Genomic DNA, 15,312 nt, shown 5'->3' on the forward strand with positions numbered 1-15,312 from the left:
AGCCTAGGTCCACTGGGGCCTGCCTGTTGCTGGATGGGCCTAGAGAGTGAGTCTTTGAGGCCAGCGTGGAGCCTGAGTCTGTTGGGGCTGGCCCCATACTGGGACCAGTCTGGAGCAAGCCTGGAGGTTGTTGCAAAGACTGAGTTCACTGGGTGTGCCTGGGGCTTCAGGATCAGACCTGGTACCCAGACGATCTTGGAGGTTTGGTCTACAGGTGCCATCCTGGAGTCTGGGGAATGGGGGCCTGTCCAGCTCTGAATTTTAGTGGGGAAGGCTCAGTGTTAGGGTCCAAGGCACCATTCTGGTGCACACTACCCTCGCCTTCTCTCTCCATATTTGCTGCCTGGGGTTGGGGTAAGGGTTACGTGAGTAATGTGAAACTGTCTTTCCTACCCTCTTCATTACATTTTTCCCATTTCTGTGCAATACTCAGGTGCTGTAATCTCTCACCTGGTTACCTTAGCTTTTGTGAAGGTATTTATTTTTATGTGTGGATAGTTTTTCAAACTGGTGTTTCTGTGAGGGGATGAGCTCTGGAAAGTCCTATTCTGTCATCTTGCTGATGACACTCCCCAAACTCCCCTAAAATAGTGTATATCTTTATCACCTTCTGCCTTCAGGTGATATACCACACCACATAGAGTGTAAGAAGCTCACAACAGTATACTTCTATTTCCCCTCTCCTGGCCTTTGTGCTGATGATGTCATACATTTTACCTGTCTGTATGTTGTAAATATAATACGTTATTATTTGTGCTTTAAACAGACAGCTGTCATTAGAAGAGATTGAAATAATGAGGAAAAAGTCTTTGTATATAATTTACCTATGTAGTTATTACTGGTAATTTTCATTTGTTTGTGTAGACCTGTATTTCCAACTGGTATCGTTTTCCTTCTGGTTGAAAGACTTCGTTTTGTTAAATTTCTTTGAGACAGTCTTGCTCTGTTGCTCCAGCTAGAGTGTAGTGGTGTCATCTTAGCTCACTGCAACCTCAGACTCCTCTGGGCTCAAGTGATCCTCCTGCCTCAGCCTCTTGAGTTGTTAGGACTATAGGTGTGTACCACCACGCTGGCTAATTTTTTCTATTTTTAGTAGAGATGGGGTCTCACTCTTGCTCAGGCTGGTCTCAAACTCCTGAGCTCAAGTGATCCTCCTGCCTCAGCCTCCCAGAGTGCTAGGATTACAGGCGTGAGCCACCACACCCTGAAGGACTTTGTTTACATTCCTTTCATATTTCTTGTAGTGCAGCTCTAGTGGTGATAATTTTGTTTTTACCTTTTGCAGGTCTATTATTTAAACTTCATTTTTGAAAGATATTTTCACTGAGCAGAGAATTCTAGATTGACAGTTCCTCCATCCCACTTTGAGGACTTTAAAGATGTTGCCCCACTATCTTTTCATTTGCATTGTTTATGGAAGACATCTGCTGTCATCTTTGTGTTTCTCTGTATGTAATGTGTCTGTTTTCTTGTTCTCCTTATCACTAGTTTTAAACAACTTGATTATGACATGTTTGTGTAATTCCCTTGTTTTCTGTGTTTGGGTTTCATCAAACTTGGATCTGTGGTTTAGTTTTCATCAATATTGGAAAGTATTTGGCCATTATTTCTTCAATTATATTTTTTCTTTACACTCCTCCTTCAGGGACTCCAATTACACATATATTAGGATGCTTAAAGTTGTCCCAGAGCTTACTGGTATTGTTTATTTTGTTCCACTGTTTTCTCTTTAAGTGTTTCATGGATAGTTTCTATTGTTGTGCCTTCATATTCACTAATCTTTCCTTCTGCAATGTCTCATCTGCTATGAATTCCATCCAGCATGTTTGTCACCTCAAACATTACAGTTTTCATTTCTAGAAGTTTTATTTGGGTCTTTTTAATGTCTTCCATGTCTCTACTTAACATGTTGAACCTTTTCTCTAGCTTCTTAGACATATGAAATACAATTATTGTAGCTATCCTAATATCCTTGTCTAATAATTATCACCTGGGCTATTTTTGGATCATTTTTCATGGATTCTGCCCCCCTCCTTATGGTTCATAGTTTCCTATTTCTTTTCATGCCTTGTAATTTTTATTGAATGTCAAACATTGTGAATTTTACCTTGTTTAGTGCTAGATATTTCTGTATTCCTATAAATATTCTGGAGCTTTATTCTGAGAGATAATTTTGTTATTTTGGAAACAGTTAGATCATTTCCTTTTTAGCTTTCTTGGGTGGGGGGGGCCACGGCAGTGTTTAGCCTAGGACTGATTTTGTCTCACAACTGCAGCAAACCCCTTCTGAGTAGTCCACCTGATGCCTCATAAATTACGAGGTTTTCCGGTTGACTGGTGAGAACAGGAACTACAGTAGTCCCCCTTATCCATGGGGGATAGATTCTAAGCCCCCAGTGCATGGATGCCTGAAATCGTGGATAGTACCAAACTTTATATGTTTTTTCTGTACATACATATTTGTGATGAAGTTTAATTTATTAGTTTGGCATAGTAGGAGATTACCAACCATAATAAAATAGAACAATCATACCGTAATGAAAGTTATATGGATGTGGTCTCCCCCCTCCACCAAATATCTTGTTATACTGTACTCATCAATTATTGGATTATTGACTGCAGGTAACTAAAACCTTGGTTAGCAAAACCACAGAAAATAGGGGACTGCTGTATTCCCAGCTTCTGTAATTAAATTTACACAATTACCTAATGAACCCTAATCCCATTAGGCAGTTCTTTTCACGGCTGCCAGTAGTTTCCTCACATATACACTAGGCCATTTTCAGCTGATGTTTGAGAAGGACATTCTGCACACCCATAGCCTTATCTGGCCTGCAAACTCTAGTCACACTGTATTCCCCAGACTCCCAGTTCTATCCTGGCAACTCAGAGAGACCATCAGGCTCCACCTGGGGTCCCTCAGTGCCCGCAGCCTGGAAGCATTCTCCAGGTAAGAAGTTGGGAAAATTAAAATGCTCACATCTCGGCGATCACTGTCCTACCCTACCTCATGTCTAATGTCTTGAGAACCATTCTTTTATATATTTCATCAAATTTTTTAGTTGTTTCAAGCAAGAGGGTAAACCTGGAGTCTTAGTACTGCTTTTATCTGGCAGAGGAAGTTTTCTTCCCTCATTTTGAAAACTCTCACTGTCTCAGCACTAAGATTAAAGTATCCTGCCCCGGGACAGGTAACTTGGGCCAGTTTTGCTTTAGGCATTGAGATAATAAAGTCTCTCACAAGCTCATTTCTCTGGCTCATCTTGTCAGTGGGCATACTCTGACCTCCCTTACTCAGGAGCAAGCTAAGAGCCAAGCCTCAGATTTGACTTTGGGGTAGAAAGTTATTCAATCAACTTTAAATGTGTCTGAGGAAGGTACAGAGAGGTTAGTTCTTACCAACTAAATCTCAACGTTGAATGTCTTCTCTGTCTGGGTCACCACTGTATTCTATTTCCTATAATAGAATGGCTTCTGGTATATAAGGTACTCAGTAAATATTTGTGAATGAATAAACTGCCTAATAGGTTAAAAATTCCCTAACAGTTAAACTTCTTATGAAATTAAAAGTCACCTGTTAAAAAACAGTATCAAAGAATGCCATACCAGTATATTTAAACAGACCAAACTAAGATAAAACTCCAACAAATAACATTTATTCTTCTTTTACATATGTATTTCACAGCTTGGACATCACATCATCTTCAGAAAAAGGTACTGTTATGCCATTATATTTTACTGTTTACTGCACAGGCATTAAACATTCTCATTAACATGATGAGACAATTTGCTGGTAAACATTAAACACACAGACATTAGTTTCAATATCTCAAGAACATATTTTTGGTCATAACCAAGGAAATACATCAAATATAACAACATTGGCTAATATTTTACAAGCAAATAATGTTTAACTCTGCATAGTTTATACAGTAGGCTGTGGCAATAAATATCACCAATCTCATCAACTATTAACTGGCCACAAAAAGCCTAACATTCATTTTAATTATGACATGAAATGCTCTATTGGTGTAGTTTCAACATAGCCTTAAATGTTGTGGGTATTTAACCTTGAATACATGAAAAGAAAAAATACTAAACTGGACTAAGAAGGTGTGTTTTGGTTAACTACAAATATGTCATGTTCACATATTACATTCCTAACATGAAGGCAAATATTTAAATAGAAAAACTAGCAGTCCAAAAAATGTGAATGTGCAAATTGTGAGGAAAACATTGCATTTAATTTGCACTCATTTGCAAATTACAGTACTAGCTCAGTATAAACACTAACAGGAAAAATATTCAGCAGGAAAGAATGGAAATGACCTCTCACGGCAGAGAACTGGTCACTGTGCACTGCTTCACAGCTAAGAAAGTTTTTCTGGGGGTCTAGAGCTCTTAACGCCTTATGACTATCCTTCATTCCATAGAGAAGGAGACTGCAGGCATGCTTCAATCAGTGATAAGAACAGGAAGGAAAACCTGAATCACCAACGTTTTCCTCCTTAATTTGGTATAAGGGTCCTTCTCACTGTTTCAAGTTACTAATTTGTGAATATTTTCTGAATCAGGTTTGCTAAATGCTATAAAGAATAGCTACCCTTCATACAATATTAGGGTTGATTTTACGTTTTTAGAATGTCAGCATTTTAACAAGGTACATGCGCATTCACTCTACCAACCTGTATAGCCAATACTCAGCACAACACTCGGCTTGCATCAGATTCAAATTCTGCACAGAGATTCTCTGTATTGTTTTCAATGTGGTAACTGCTTGGAAAGCAGACTTGCCTAATGATTACTATAGTGTTTTTTAATTGAAATGTATATATAAAAATAAAACCCCAATCTTTAAGTCTATAGAATGTCAAGAATTCTGTTAGGGATGTTAAAAGCATTGGGCAAAACCCTGGTTTTCAGCGTGCCATCTGCACCACAGGAGAAGATCCGATTGCCCTGGATGATGTCAATCTGCATGACTCCAGCCCCGATGTTTCTGAATATGGACTGCTTAGCATGTTCACTTTTAAATGAATGAATCAGGCCATGGCCTGTCAATCTCCAAACCTAGTTTAAAACAAAGAGGGAAAAGAAAAATTAAAAGAGAGACCCAAAAGCAAAAACATGGTCCTCACTTCTCCTCCCTTGGCCCATCTGATCTCACTGAAGCTCAACTTACCCATCCACTGCCTCTTTCCTTAGAGTTTATCTAACTGGGAAATGATACCACGCACATGATTCACTCACTGTCCTTAATCTTTCTTTCAAATGTCTCTCCTCACATCCTCTTGGAGTTTCATATTAACCTTATATAACCCATCTTAAATTCAACTAAATATGAGTTAATGCAATTACATGTTCCTAATGCTTAGCTAGGCTCTGGGGCAATATAAAAGTAGTACAGTACAAACTGTCCCTGACACACCATGGTTCAACTTACGATTTTTCAACTACGATTTCTCAACTTTGATTTCTCAACTTGATGACACTGCGAAAGTGATATGCATTCAGTATACTCCTATGCATACAGACTTAGGATGGGGTTATGTCCTGATAAACTCATGGTAAGTTGAAAACCCCGTAAGTTCAAAAGTGCGTTTTCAATTTGCTGATATTTTCAACTTACTGTAGGTTTATCTGGACGTAACTCCATCATAATTTGAGGACAATCTGTACTATCTCATTTATCTAGAAACTTCAACCATACAAGAGTCAAGTACTGAGGGTCAGAGTGGGGAGAGTGGGGAAGGTTTTAATGTCACACACACAAAAAAACCCCCATGCACTAATTAAAGTCATACACTCTACTCAAAACAGAGTTCTTTAAGTTGTTCAATGACCTGAGATTCCAATGAGCCTGATTATCTGGTTTTCTAGACCATAGCCATTTGGAAAGAGCCACACAGAAGCAAGGGGTGGGGTAGAGGCAGAGTGTTAAGAGACATTCAGTATCTCCATGAAGCTTGGCTTTATTTCAGACATTGTGGTGGTTTTCTGTTTTCTTTTTCCAGTAAGTGCTGATAGCAGATAAAGATAATTTTTAGCACATTCTAACCTCTTGTACAGACTCACCTTTATGTTACCTTCTGCTGAACCTGTGGTAAAATATTCCTCATAGGGATCAAGAGCCAGAGCCTTGATGGCTGAGTCATGTGCTTGAAATGTATGAATTAGCTGTCTCTGCCTGATGTCAAAAACGCACACATATCCTTTCCGACCTCCAGAAATTAGGAGTTGCTGTTTTGGTGCATATTGAAGTACCGTGGCACCATGATCATGGCATGTGAAACCTGAAGAAGAAAAACATCAAGAGACTTTCCAGAACAATTTCTATCTTGGCATTCTGATACTGTTTAAATCTGCATTTAAATAACATAGAAATTACTGATGCATTTTTCATTCTAAGGTACATTAAGTCACTGAATTTTTGTATACTCATATAATTGAGGTATAAGGAAAAATGCTAAGTGATGTCAGAAAAAACCTTTTTCATCCATAATCTCAATATGAAACACCCACACACATAGGGCTGGAAGTTTAAACTTCCTTCTTCTAAGTGATGCTGCCTCATAAGAAGTATATAGAAGCAAACATGCAGAGAAGACCAAGCTTCCCAGTGGCACACCTACCCACCAATCTAGCCTCACTTTAATATGATCAGGGACTCAAATTAAGATGTGGCAAATCTTTAAGGAATGTCAACATTCACAGAAAAAATAATTTTGCAATCAAAATTGAGAAACAGCTACATCTTTCAAAATGCACATCAGCATATTAAGACTGAGAAACCTTCCTGTGGGGGGAAAAAAACTACTTAACTTCGTTTAAGCCAAACTTATTTGAGCATGGAAGATTTTCGGGGCAGTGTTATGTGGAAGAGAGGTCATTAGGACACTAATTTGGCAAATATTGTCTTAAACAAAAGAAATATTTAAATGGTATTATGTTTCTATTAATAGCTCTTAGCATAAGGTTAACCTTTGTTTTATGGCTCGGTTTGATTCTTTAAAATACCCCTCTTCTACTGAGCTCGATGAATACTTTGAAACTAATTTTTTATATAGCATTATGAGGATCACCAGTATCCATACCATATTTTCTGAATAGAATACAAACAACATAGACTATTCTAAGCTAGCTGGATTCCTATCATACATATTTACCTCAGCAAGGAAGCTAGACAGACATTCTAATTAACTTGTAGAATTTTTAGTCATTCATTCTAAATATTTCTTCATTTTCAACCTGTCAGTAAACATTCACTGGATTAATTGAAATAAGAGCAGGAAAACATTCATTCATAGTGTATTAAAAACCAGACCTTAATTAACTCACTTACCATGAATGAGGCTGTTTCCAGGTGATATTAATGTGTCCCAGAGGCATACATTTCTTTTGGAGAAAAAATAACAAAAATATATCATAAATAATTGTTTTAAGTCATCACCAGGGACAAACTGTCTTCAAGTCAAATATTTTTGCTTATTCAATCTTTTTTGTTTACTCATATTTATAGAGCAGTGATTCTCAACTAGGATGGGCAGGGACTGGGGGTACACACCTCCTCTAAGATTTATCCTCATCAAACTACACAGTCTGACAGGGTCCCACCTGTCTCTGTATCCGCCATCACAAGAAACAGTGATATAACTTTCTAAGTAGAAGGGATGCTTCTTTATCTCCAGGTGCAACCAATGCAGGGAAATAAGAGGTGTTATTCACGGGCATGTGTTGCCAATGAAAACAGTGTGGGGTCAAAGAAATGAGTCAAAAGAGTGTCAGATGCTTGTTAGTTCTGAAGAACCTAAGAGTGTTAAAAGCAATGAAAAAAAAAAAGTGAATAGCTTTAACATAAAAATTATATGTGTTTATTGATAAACTACTTTAGGAGTAATTTTTGTTTTTGCTTTTTTCTTTTTGGTAAGGAAAACCCTTCTGAGATAAGAATTACGTAACAAAGAAAAAGTTTTTTATTCCAGGGTGGAAAAACCCTACTAAATAGAAGAAACCCATACTTTCTAGCAAGAATACTTTTCTGCCTCAAGTGTTATTTCTTGTTTTGCTTCTCTGTCAACCTACCTGTTATCATTGGACTGTCCAGATGTGGCAACTAGACTCGAAGAGGTAATAAATGCAAAGTCACTTGTGGATTTACTGTGGCACTGCCAACTCTATGGAAAACAAAGTGCAACTGATGTTATCTAAACATCCAATAAAATGTGGTACAGTAAAAACAGTTCTGCTAATATTACATAGCATGAGCTAAGAACAGCTTTTCAAAACCCAGTCTAGAATAAAAAATAAGTGATAGTAACCATTATTTGCTATTATCCAATAATTTTTTAAAACTGAAAACTGGTAAAAACAAGGAATTAGAGGTTATATTTTTTAGATTATGTAAGAACAGAACATCAAAGTACATGAACTTAAGCCATTCAATTATATTAAAAGCCCTTCAATTATATTAAAAGCCCAATCAAACAATTTTAGTACTAATGACCTCAAATACATTTAATAAACTTAAATAATATAAATATAAATCATAATAAACAACCCAAAGAGGAAAACACTTACCTACCCATCTAGTCTTATGCAGTAGTACGAGGGACTTAAGTCAAATTAACTTCGTACTCTAAATATAAACATCTACCTCCTTGTCACCTCTGTGCTCCCTGCCCCACCCCCAGGCGAAGAGCTATCCCAATAATAAAGACGCTGTCAAAGGTGGCCCCACAAATACTCCACAGGTCTACAGCTGCTAAAAGGATCCTGAGGATGTTCCAGCAGTATGGGAAACCATTTACTGAGCCAGGAATGCCTTTTCTTGTACCAGGTGAATAAATACGAATTTGGAGGTGAGGGCCCAAAAGGAGGATGTCAGGATATCTTAAATAAAATGCACATTTTTCTGTTTAGAATTATCATGGTATAGATCTCACTGAAGGCAAAAGGAAAAATCCAAGACTACTTTCATTTCTGTGAAGATGTTGTAGTCCAGTCTATAGTGTATAATTTAAGAAGAATATATACATAAGAACATGTGTATAGTCTAGAAAATTTAAGTTTAAGGCTTTCTGAGCCTCCCTCCATATATGTGAAGCCAGAAATTTCACACAGAATAGTATCGACTTCCTCCCTCCCCCCACCACACCTCCATCAAATAAAGATATACTTGTTTTTATCACCAAGTATTTTAATGTGATTTGGATTAATAAATGAAGTGACCCTTTGGAGTTGGTTATTTTATAATCTGGTAAGCAAAATCTGGAGCAAGTTGGAGTAGGTGTTCAGAACCTGTTTGATTCTTAACATACATGCTACAAAATTCTATCATTACAAAGTTAGTGTATTCAAAATGGTAAAACATATCCTAAGTTAGACCACACACAGGGAAAACCCCTGAAATTTTTCTAATTTAATGATTTCCCTTCAAGGTGAAAAGTAAGATTGTTTTTTAGGTCATTTCAGTCTAAAACTAGGGCAAGGATGGGTGTTGCTGCTGGACTGAACTGTCCCTTTCCCAACAGAACCACCAATGAGATTCACTGTCTGACACAGACATGTCATAAACGGAAGTGTTCTCTCCGTATGCACTCTGGGAATGTGAGTGATACATACCATGTAAGGTTTGGGATTTGATGCAGTTTGGTTAACTTGCCAGATACTCAGAAAACCCTCTCCATCTGCAACACCGCACTGTAAGAATGAAGTAAATATTACACACAGCTTCTTAGTATCCATATCAAAAGTTAAAAACACATGAAAAGGAGATACACTCAGACCCAACTAAACTTTCTGCCTATAGCTATGTTTTTGCTGCTATAGTTCCCAAGAAAGTCCAAGTGCTAAAAATTCTGTCACTTTTTTTTTTTTCTTTTTGAGACAGAGTCTCGCTCTGTTGCCCGGGCTAGAGTGCCGTGGAGTCAGCTTAGCTCATAGCAACCTCAAACTCCTGGGCTTAAGTAATCCTTGTGCCTCAGCCTCCTGAGTAGCTGGGACTACAGGCATGTGCCACCATGCCCGGCTAATTTTTTTCTATATATATTTTTAGCTGTCCAGATCATTTCTTTCTATTTTTAGTAGAGATGGGGTCTCCCTTTTGCTCAGGCTGGTCTCAAACTCCTGACCTCGAGCGATCCTCCCACCTCGGCCTCCCAGAGTGCTAGGATTACAGGCATGAGCCACAGCACCCGGCCTCCTGTCACCTTTTAACTGCTTTTCCAACCCCATTTCACTGTTTTCCTCCAAACCTCTGTAATAGAATTTAGTAAGAAACTGGAAGGCTTCTCTCAAACACTTGACTGTGCTCATCACCAACACACTCAACAGAGGCAGTTTTCTACTCTCACAGAATATGTTAAGTATCTTTAGGTAGATTAAGACATACTAAATTTTGTAGATTTATTCTTCTACTGGAAGAAAAGGCAGTATATAAGCAGGCTCCAACAAACTGCCTGCTCAGCTTAAATCCAGAGTCACTGAAAATTTTTATATGTACTTTTATCAACCATTTACTCCTAAATATCCACAATTATTTTCAGATGAATTTAGCAGTAACCCCCCAAAACCAACCTTGTTGCCCTGTGAATTAAAATATAATCTGGTAACTCTTGCATTGCCAGCTTGACGGAAGCAGACAAGTTGCTGAGGTCGAGTCCACTCAAACATTCGTACACTGCCATCCTGAGCACCTGTAAGATCTGAAAACACAAGAGGAAAAGCAGAAAATAAGAAATTAAAGAGTTAAAGACTTCTGGTGTATTCTATTCTATAAAGCAACCTCAACATGAGAGAGCATACTTACAGTATTGATGAACTGGATGTGAGGTCATTCTCTTAACATTATGTAGATTCCTTTTCATAAGCTTTAAAAGAAGATAATTTAAAAATGAATTTATTTTGTGTATTCAGAAGACAGGTGGAAGGACAAGCTTCAGGGCACCTCTAATTCTGATAACATTTATTCTCTTACAACTTGATTATTGCTGAGATAAACTCTGTTATTGATTTTCTGACCATGTACATAGAACACCTGTCTGAACAGGTTGAGGAAGCACAGTCACTTGCTGGTATAGCCCTGGGCTATGAGGCTACCACGCGGTTTCATCTAGTGATGAGGGGAACTCTCCTCCAAGTGCCCCTCCCTGAGGACCATCAGGAATACCTTCAGATTCTTCAGACTAGAAGATTAGGAGACCCCTTCGACTACAGTGACTAACAGGAATGTCATTGATGTACTTTCAAACACTATAAGGAGACACAAATTCCTCTTTAACTTTGCCATTTTCTGTCTCAGTTTGCTCACTTATAAAAAGACAATGGAAGGTAATGATAGCACCTACCACCTAAGGTTGTTTTGATAAAAACCATGCACCTGACACAAAGAAAGTCACAACCAATGTTAGCTGTTACTATCACAGTGCATCTACTGGTCACTGACCCTGATCTCTACGGTCATTTTTATGTCAGTGATTTCAGCTCACTTTTCCGAGAGTCTCTATCCAGAAACCATACCTAATAGTAAGCAACGTACCACACTAGCTCCAGTGCTGGTCTGTCCACTGCCCAGCCACGGCAGAGATGAAGGGGGATGCACCTGACTTGCTGAATAGGATGCTGCACTGGGTTGATAAAGAGTTGTAGTGGAACCACGATAATCAATGTCATCTGAACTGTGAAAAACATTCAGCTGTTACTGTGAAAGTTCTATTGTCTCTTAACACAAATTCCATTTACAGAGCTTCTTATGTTACCCAGAGGACATTATTTAAACACAAAATAAATATCTGTGAGGAAAACTTAGGTACAAGTTGTCATCATAGCCAATTTTAGTACTGGTTAACTTTTTCTGTTTAGGCAAAATATAAATTTAGGCTAATGTTTGGGGGCAACTTTATTGCTGTATGAGATGAAACAAATGTTATTTTTAAAGTATTAAAGCATTTAATACAAATTTTGTGATCAAATATAAAGCTATATTCTCTTCAAGTACAGATATCCCATGTATCAAATTAATACATTTTATAGAAATTTGAGTTTAAAGATTTCTTGGAATATACTAATTTATCATCACATAAAAATGTGAAAGTAATTTTTATGATGGGATATATAACATTACATGGTTATATCTACTCTGAAATGTGATATTGAAGCCTAGTTATATTATATACTAACAAAGGACAGAATTCAACAGAACTAGGAGACAGGGCACCATTCCCAAGCAAATAAAATTTCTAAGAGTCTGGAGAAAAGCAAAAGGGAGAGCAAACATGGCAGAGAAACCCCCCAAATAGTGAAGTATTACAAAACATTCCTGGTGTAGTGTGCATAGCTTTAATGAAAAGTTAAGCTGTCTACATTTTTATCTGTAAAAAAGGTATTCTTATCAGGTGATAATCAAAAAGATCACTGTATGATTACTCAGTAAATGTAACTCATCAATTAGTCTAATTAATATATTTGTATATATTATGTTTTGCTTTAATTATCCAGATCAGATAAATTTACCAAATATTGTGTAATTCCTGACATTTCTTTGGGGTTAAATGTCAAAGTGGCAGTTGTCAGCATTAGGCTTTGGTGTCAGGGATTATTCTGATTGAAACACTACGAATAGAGCAGGGTTTAATGGCAGAAGAGTAATTTATTCATTAATGTAGGCAAAGCCTTTTATTGGCAGCCAAACCAATTACACTTGTCTCTTACCTAAATGAAGAGAAAGATTATACATACATACATATTTTTTGAGATAATTCAAATTATGTGCATAACCATTAAGTGGGTACTTTTTGAAGAAAACTGCATTTAAAATTGACTATGAAACAAACCTTTTGGATTCTCTGTCATATTCTTCTCCAATCCATATGTATGACTGACAGGCCAGTAGAGAAGTAACATCAAGTTCTTGAACATCATGTGTTGAAGCCAGAACAATTTCATTATAGTTTGCCTACAAGGCAAAAGCACAGTCAATGATTTAAGCAGTTTCACTAAAAAGAAGTATATTCTTTATAATGACTAAAGCTTTTACCTTATTAACGGAAAATGCCATGATCATATCGGATTCCTTATGAATAACTTTTGCCTTTCCACCTGGATAGCCCAGATCAGCTTCAACCTAGAAAACATTTGTCAGCGGTTTTAATTGGTGCTCTATATACAGATATGCACAGCCCACAAAATTTAAAAGTAGGATAAGAAGAAAATGTAGCATCAACAGGAAGAAAAAAGGTAAGAGTAACTTTAGTGTGTTGAAAATTAGCTTTGGAAAATTTCCTTAAATTCTCTTATGTCCTGTAATCACCCCAATTATAAAGATTTCCACTGTGATTATAAGATACTGATTAACTTTCACAAAAGATGGCTAATGTATTTTCATTAGTAATTTATCTCTTTTAGCTCTTTCAGAAGTATGCAAATATTCTGCAAAAAGAACGTGTACACATTAAGAGGCACAGAGTGGAGGAAAGGCCATAGAAAAAGAAACCATACAAGAGATGAAGCACTCTGAAATAAGAGTAATGAGAGAAAAAAGGAGAAGTTGGACAGGAGGACAATAGTCAGAAAGGAATGAAGGAGACTGATGAGAGGAAGGCACAATGGCTGAGGGTCAGAGGTGATGGGAAGGAAAGAGGAGGTAGAATCAAGAAGCAGCAAAGATAAAACAGCCATGCTTAAGAACTGATTGGGAAAAGTGACAGAAGTGAAGATGGAACAGGGAGCAAGAAAGAGAAGAACCAATGGCAAGGTAGAGCAAGCCAGACACAGGGAAGCATCTCCTCCCCTAGGCCACCGAGGTGGTACAGGAGCGATGAGTTCTCTGAATGGTTAGCCAGCTGGGCAGGTCACGGTTAGTACTAAAGATCAGGTGTTAGATCCTTGAACTTTAAAGAATGAGCTACATACAAGAGCATGGAATACTACCTTGATGTGGCAATCTTCTGCTACGTGGTTTTGTTTGACCTGCTCCACATGTTCTTCTACAGACTAAGTAACACCACACCGTCACAAATACAAAACACATGCATGGAACGAAATTATAAAAAGAATGAAAAATTTCAAGCTGAAATGGCCACTCCATCACTTAAAGATGATAAAAATGAATTTTCAAAATTAAGAAAAAATTGAACTCAGTAAAACAATGGCATCTCAGATAAACACAACAGAAAGCCAAAAGGGCAAAATTAGTATGACTATCACATACACATGAAAACATAAAAGCTATTTCAAAATAAAAATTAGTTATTTGTATACCAGTATGTAACTTAAGGTTCTTTAAACTGTCACCTCTAAAAACAAAACCCACTTATATGAGCAGATGTATTCTGTACTACATAAATTCCTATCCTACAGGGGTTGATTTCAAATACAAACTAAAGCTATTTATTTCTAAACACAGATTCAAAGTACTGATAATTATTTCATTCTTATTCATAAGGAACATGAGTAATCATATGATTTTTCTCCTTACAAGTAAATCTTTGCTAAAATGAGGCATGGGAAAGAAGTCATACAGATAGCCATGTTTAGTGACTACTAAAATCCTATTTAACAATTTATAAACATAAAGCACTCTTATTAGATGAGTAGTTTAAATAAATTTTGCATATTTCTAAGCCTAGTGACCAGTTTTTATTTTGTCCTAACATCCTTAACGTTTATTTCATGATTTTTTTTTTGTAATGAAAACAACTTTTCAGCAGTCAGTGCCATTCAATACAGCAGCCACTAACCATATGTAGCTATTTAAATTCAGATTAACTGAAACTAAAATTAAAAATTCAGTTCCTCGGTCACACTAGCCACGTTTTAAGTGCTCAATAACCATATGTTGCTGGTGACTACTATCTTAGACTGCACAGATATAGATTTCCATCATCAGAGAAAGTTCTACTGGACAGCATTGGACAAGAGAGTAATTTCGTTCAATGTTTTCAAATTCAAAAGGGTACATGATAAAAAATTCTTCCATCCCAACTCCCAGTTATGTACTTCCCTTCCCTGGAGCCAACTGATGCTTGCTTGACACATTAAGAAATATTCAATTCATCTCTGTCCCATTTCCCTGTTCACAGGGACCCTTCTGCCAGAAGGAAAATGAAAGAGACTGAGGGGCATGATGGAAGAGAGACTTCATTCATTAAAGAAGAGGTAAACTAGCAGGGAGAGAAAAGGTCCTCAAGGGAAAAAGTGTGAGAGTCCAAGAAATTGAAGACACCTGGATTCCCACAGCACTCTAAAGCTCTGATGACCCAACCAAATCAAATTGCTATAAACTTTATGAATAGCTAAAACATATTTTTGATAAAT

The 15,312-nt window shown here is 37.2% G+C and overlaps 1 protein-coding gene across 4 annotated transcripts in view; it reads right to left on the minus strand.

The window, feature by feature from the left end:
• Positions 1 to 3,643: 3,643 nt before the first annotated feature.
• Positions 3,644 to 15,312, minus strand: part of DMXL2 (Dmx like 2) — a 145,399-nt gene continuing 133,730 nt past the window's right edge. For 2 of the 4 annotated variants that reach the window (XM_045529227.1, XM_045529219.1), the window contains exons 34-44: positions 13,927 to 13,989; positions 13,034 to 13,120; positions 12,831 to 12,952; positions 11,537 to 11,675; positions 10,808 to 10,868; positions 10,576 to 10,703; positions 9,622 to 9,699; positions 8,083 to 8,174; positions 7,343 to 7,395; positions 6,076 to 6,293; positions 3,644 to 5,070 (exon numbers count right to left, since the gene is read on the minus strand). In XM_045529227.1, the coding sequence (XP_045385183.1) occupies positions 4,861 to 5,070; positions 6,076 to 6,293; positions 7,343 to 7,395; positions 8,083 to 8,174; positions 9,622 to 9,699; positions 10,576 to 10,703; positions 10,808 to 10,868; positions 11,537 to 11,675; positions 12,831 to 12,952; positions 13,034 to 13,120; positions 13,927 to 13,989 (1,251 nt within the window). In that variant the 3' untranslated portion in view covers positions 3,644 to 4,860. The remainder of the gene's footprint in view (positions 5,071 to 6,075; positions 6,294 to 7,342; positions 7,396 to 8,082; positions 8,175 to 9,621; positions 9,700 to 10,575; positions 10,704 to 10,807; positions 10,869 to 11,536; positions 11,676 to 12,830; positions 12,953 to 13,033; positions 13,121 to 13,926; positions 13,990 to 15,312) is intronic. The other 2 variants (XM_045529243.1, XM_045529233.1) reach the window with 1 other exon arrangement.

This window comes from Lemur catta, chromosome 1, assembly GCF_020740605.2.
Source record: "Lemur catta isolate mLemCat1 chromosome 1, mLemCat1.pri, whole genome shotgun sequence".
NCBI classification, from domain to species: Eukaryota; Metazoa; Chordata; class Mammalia; order Primates; family Lemuridae; genus Lemur; species Lemur catta.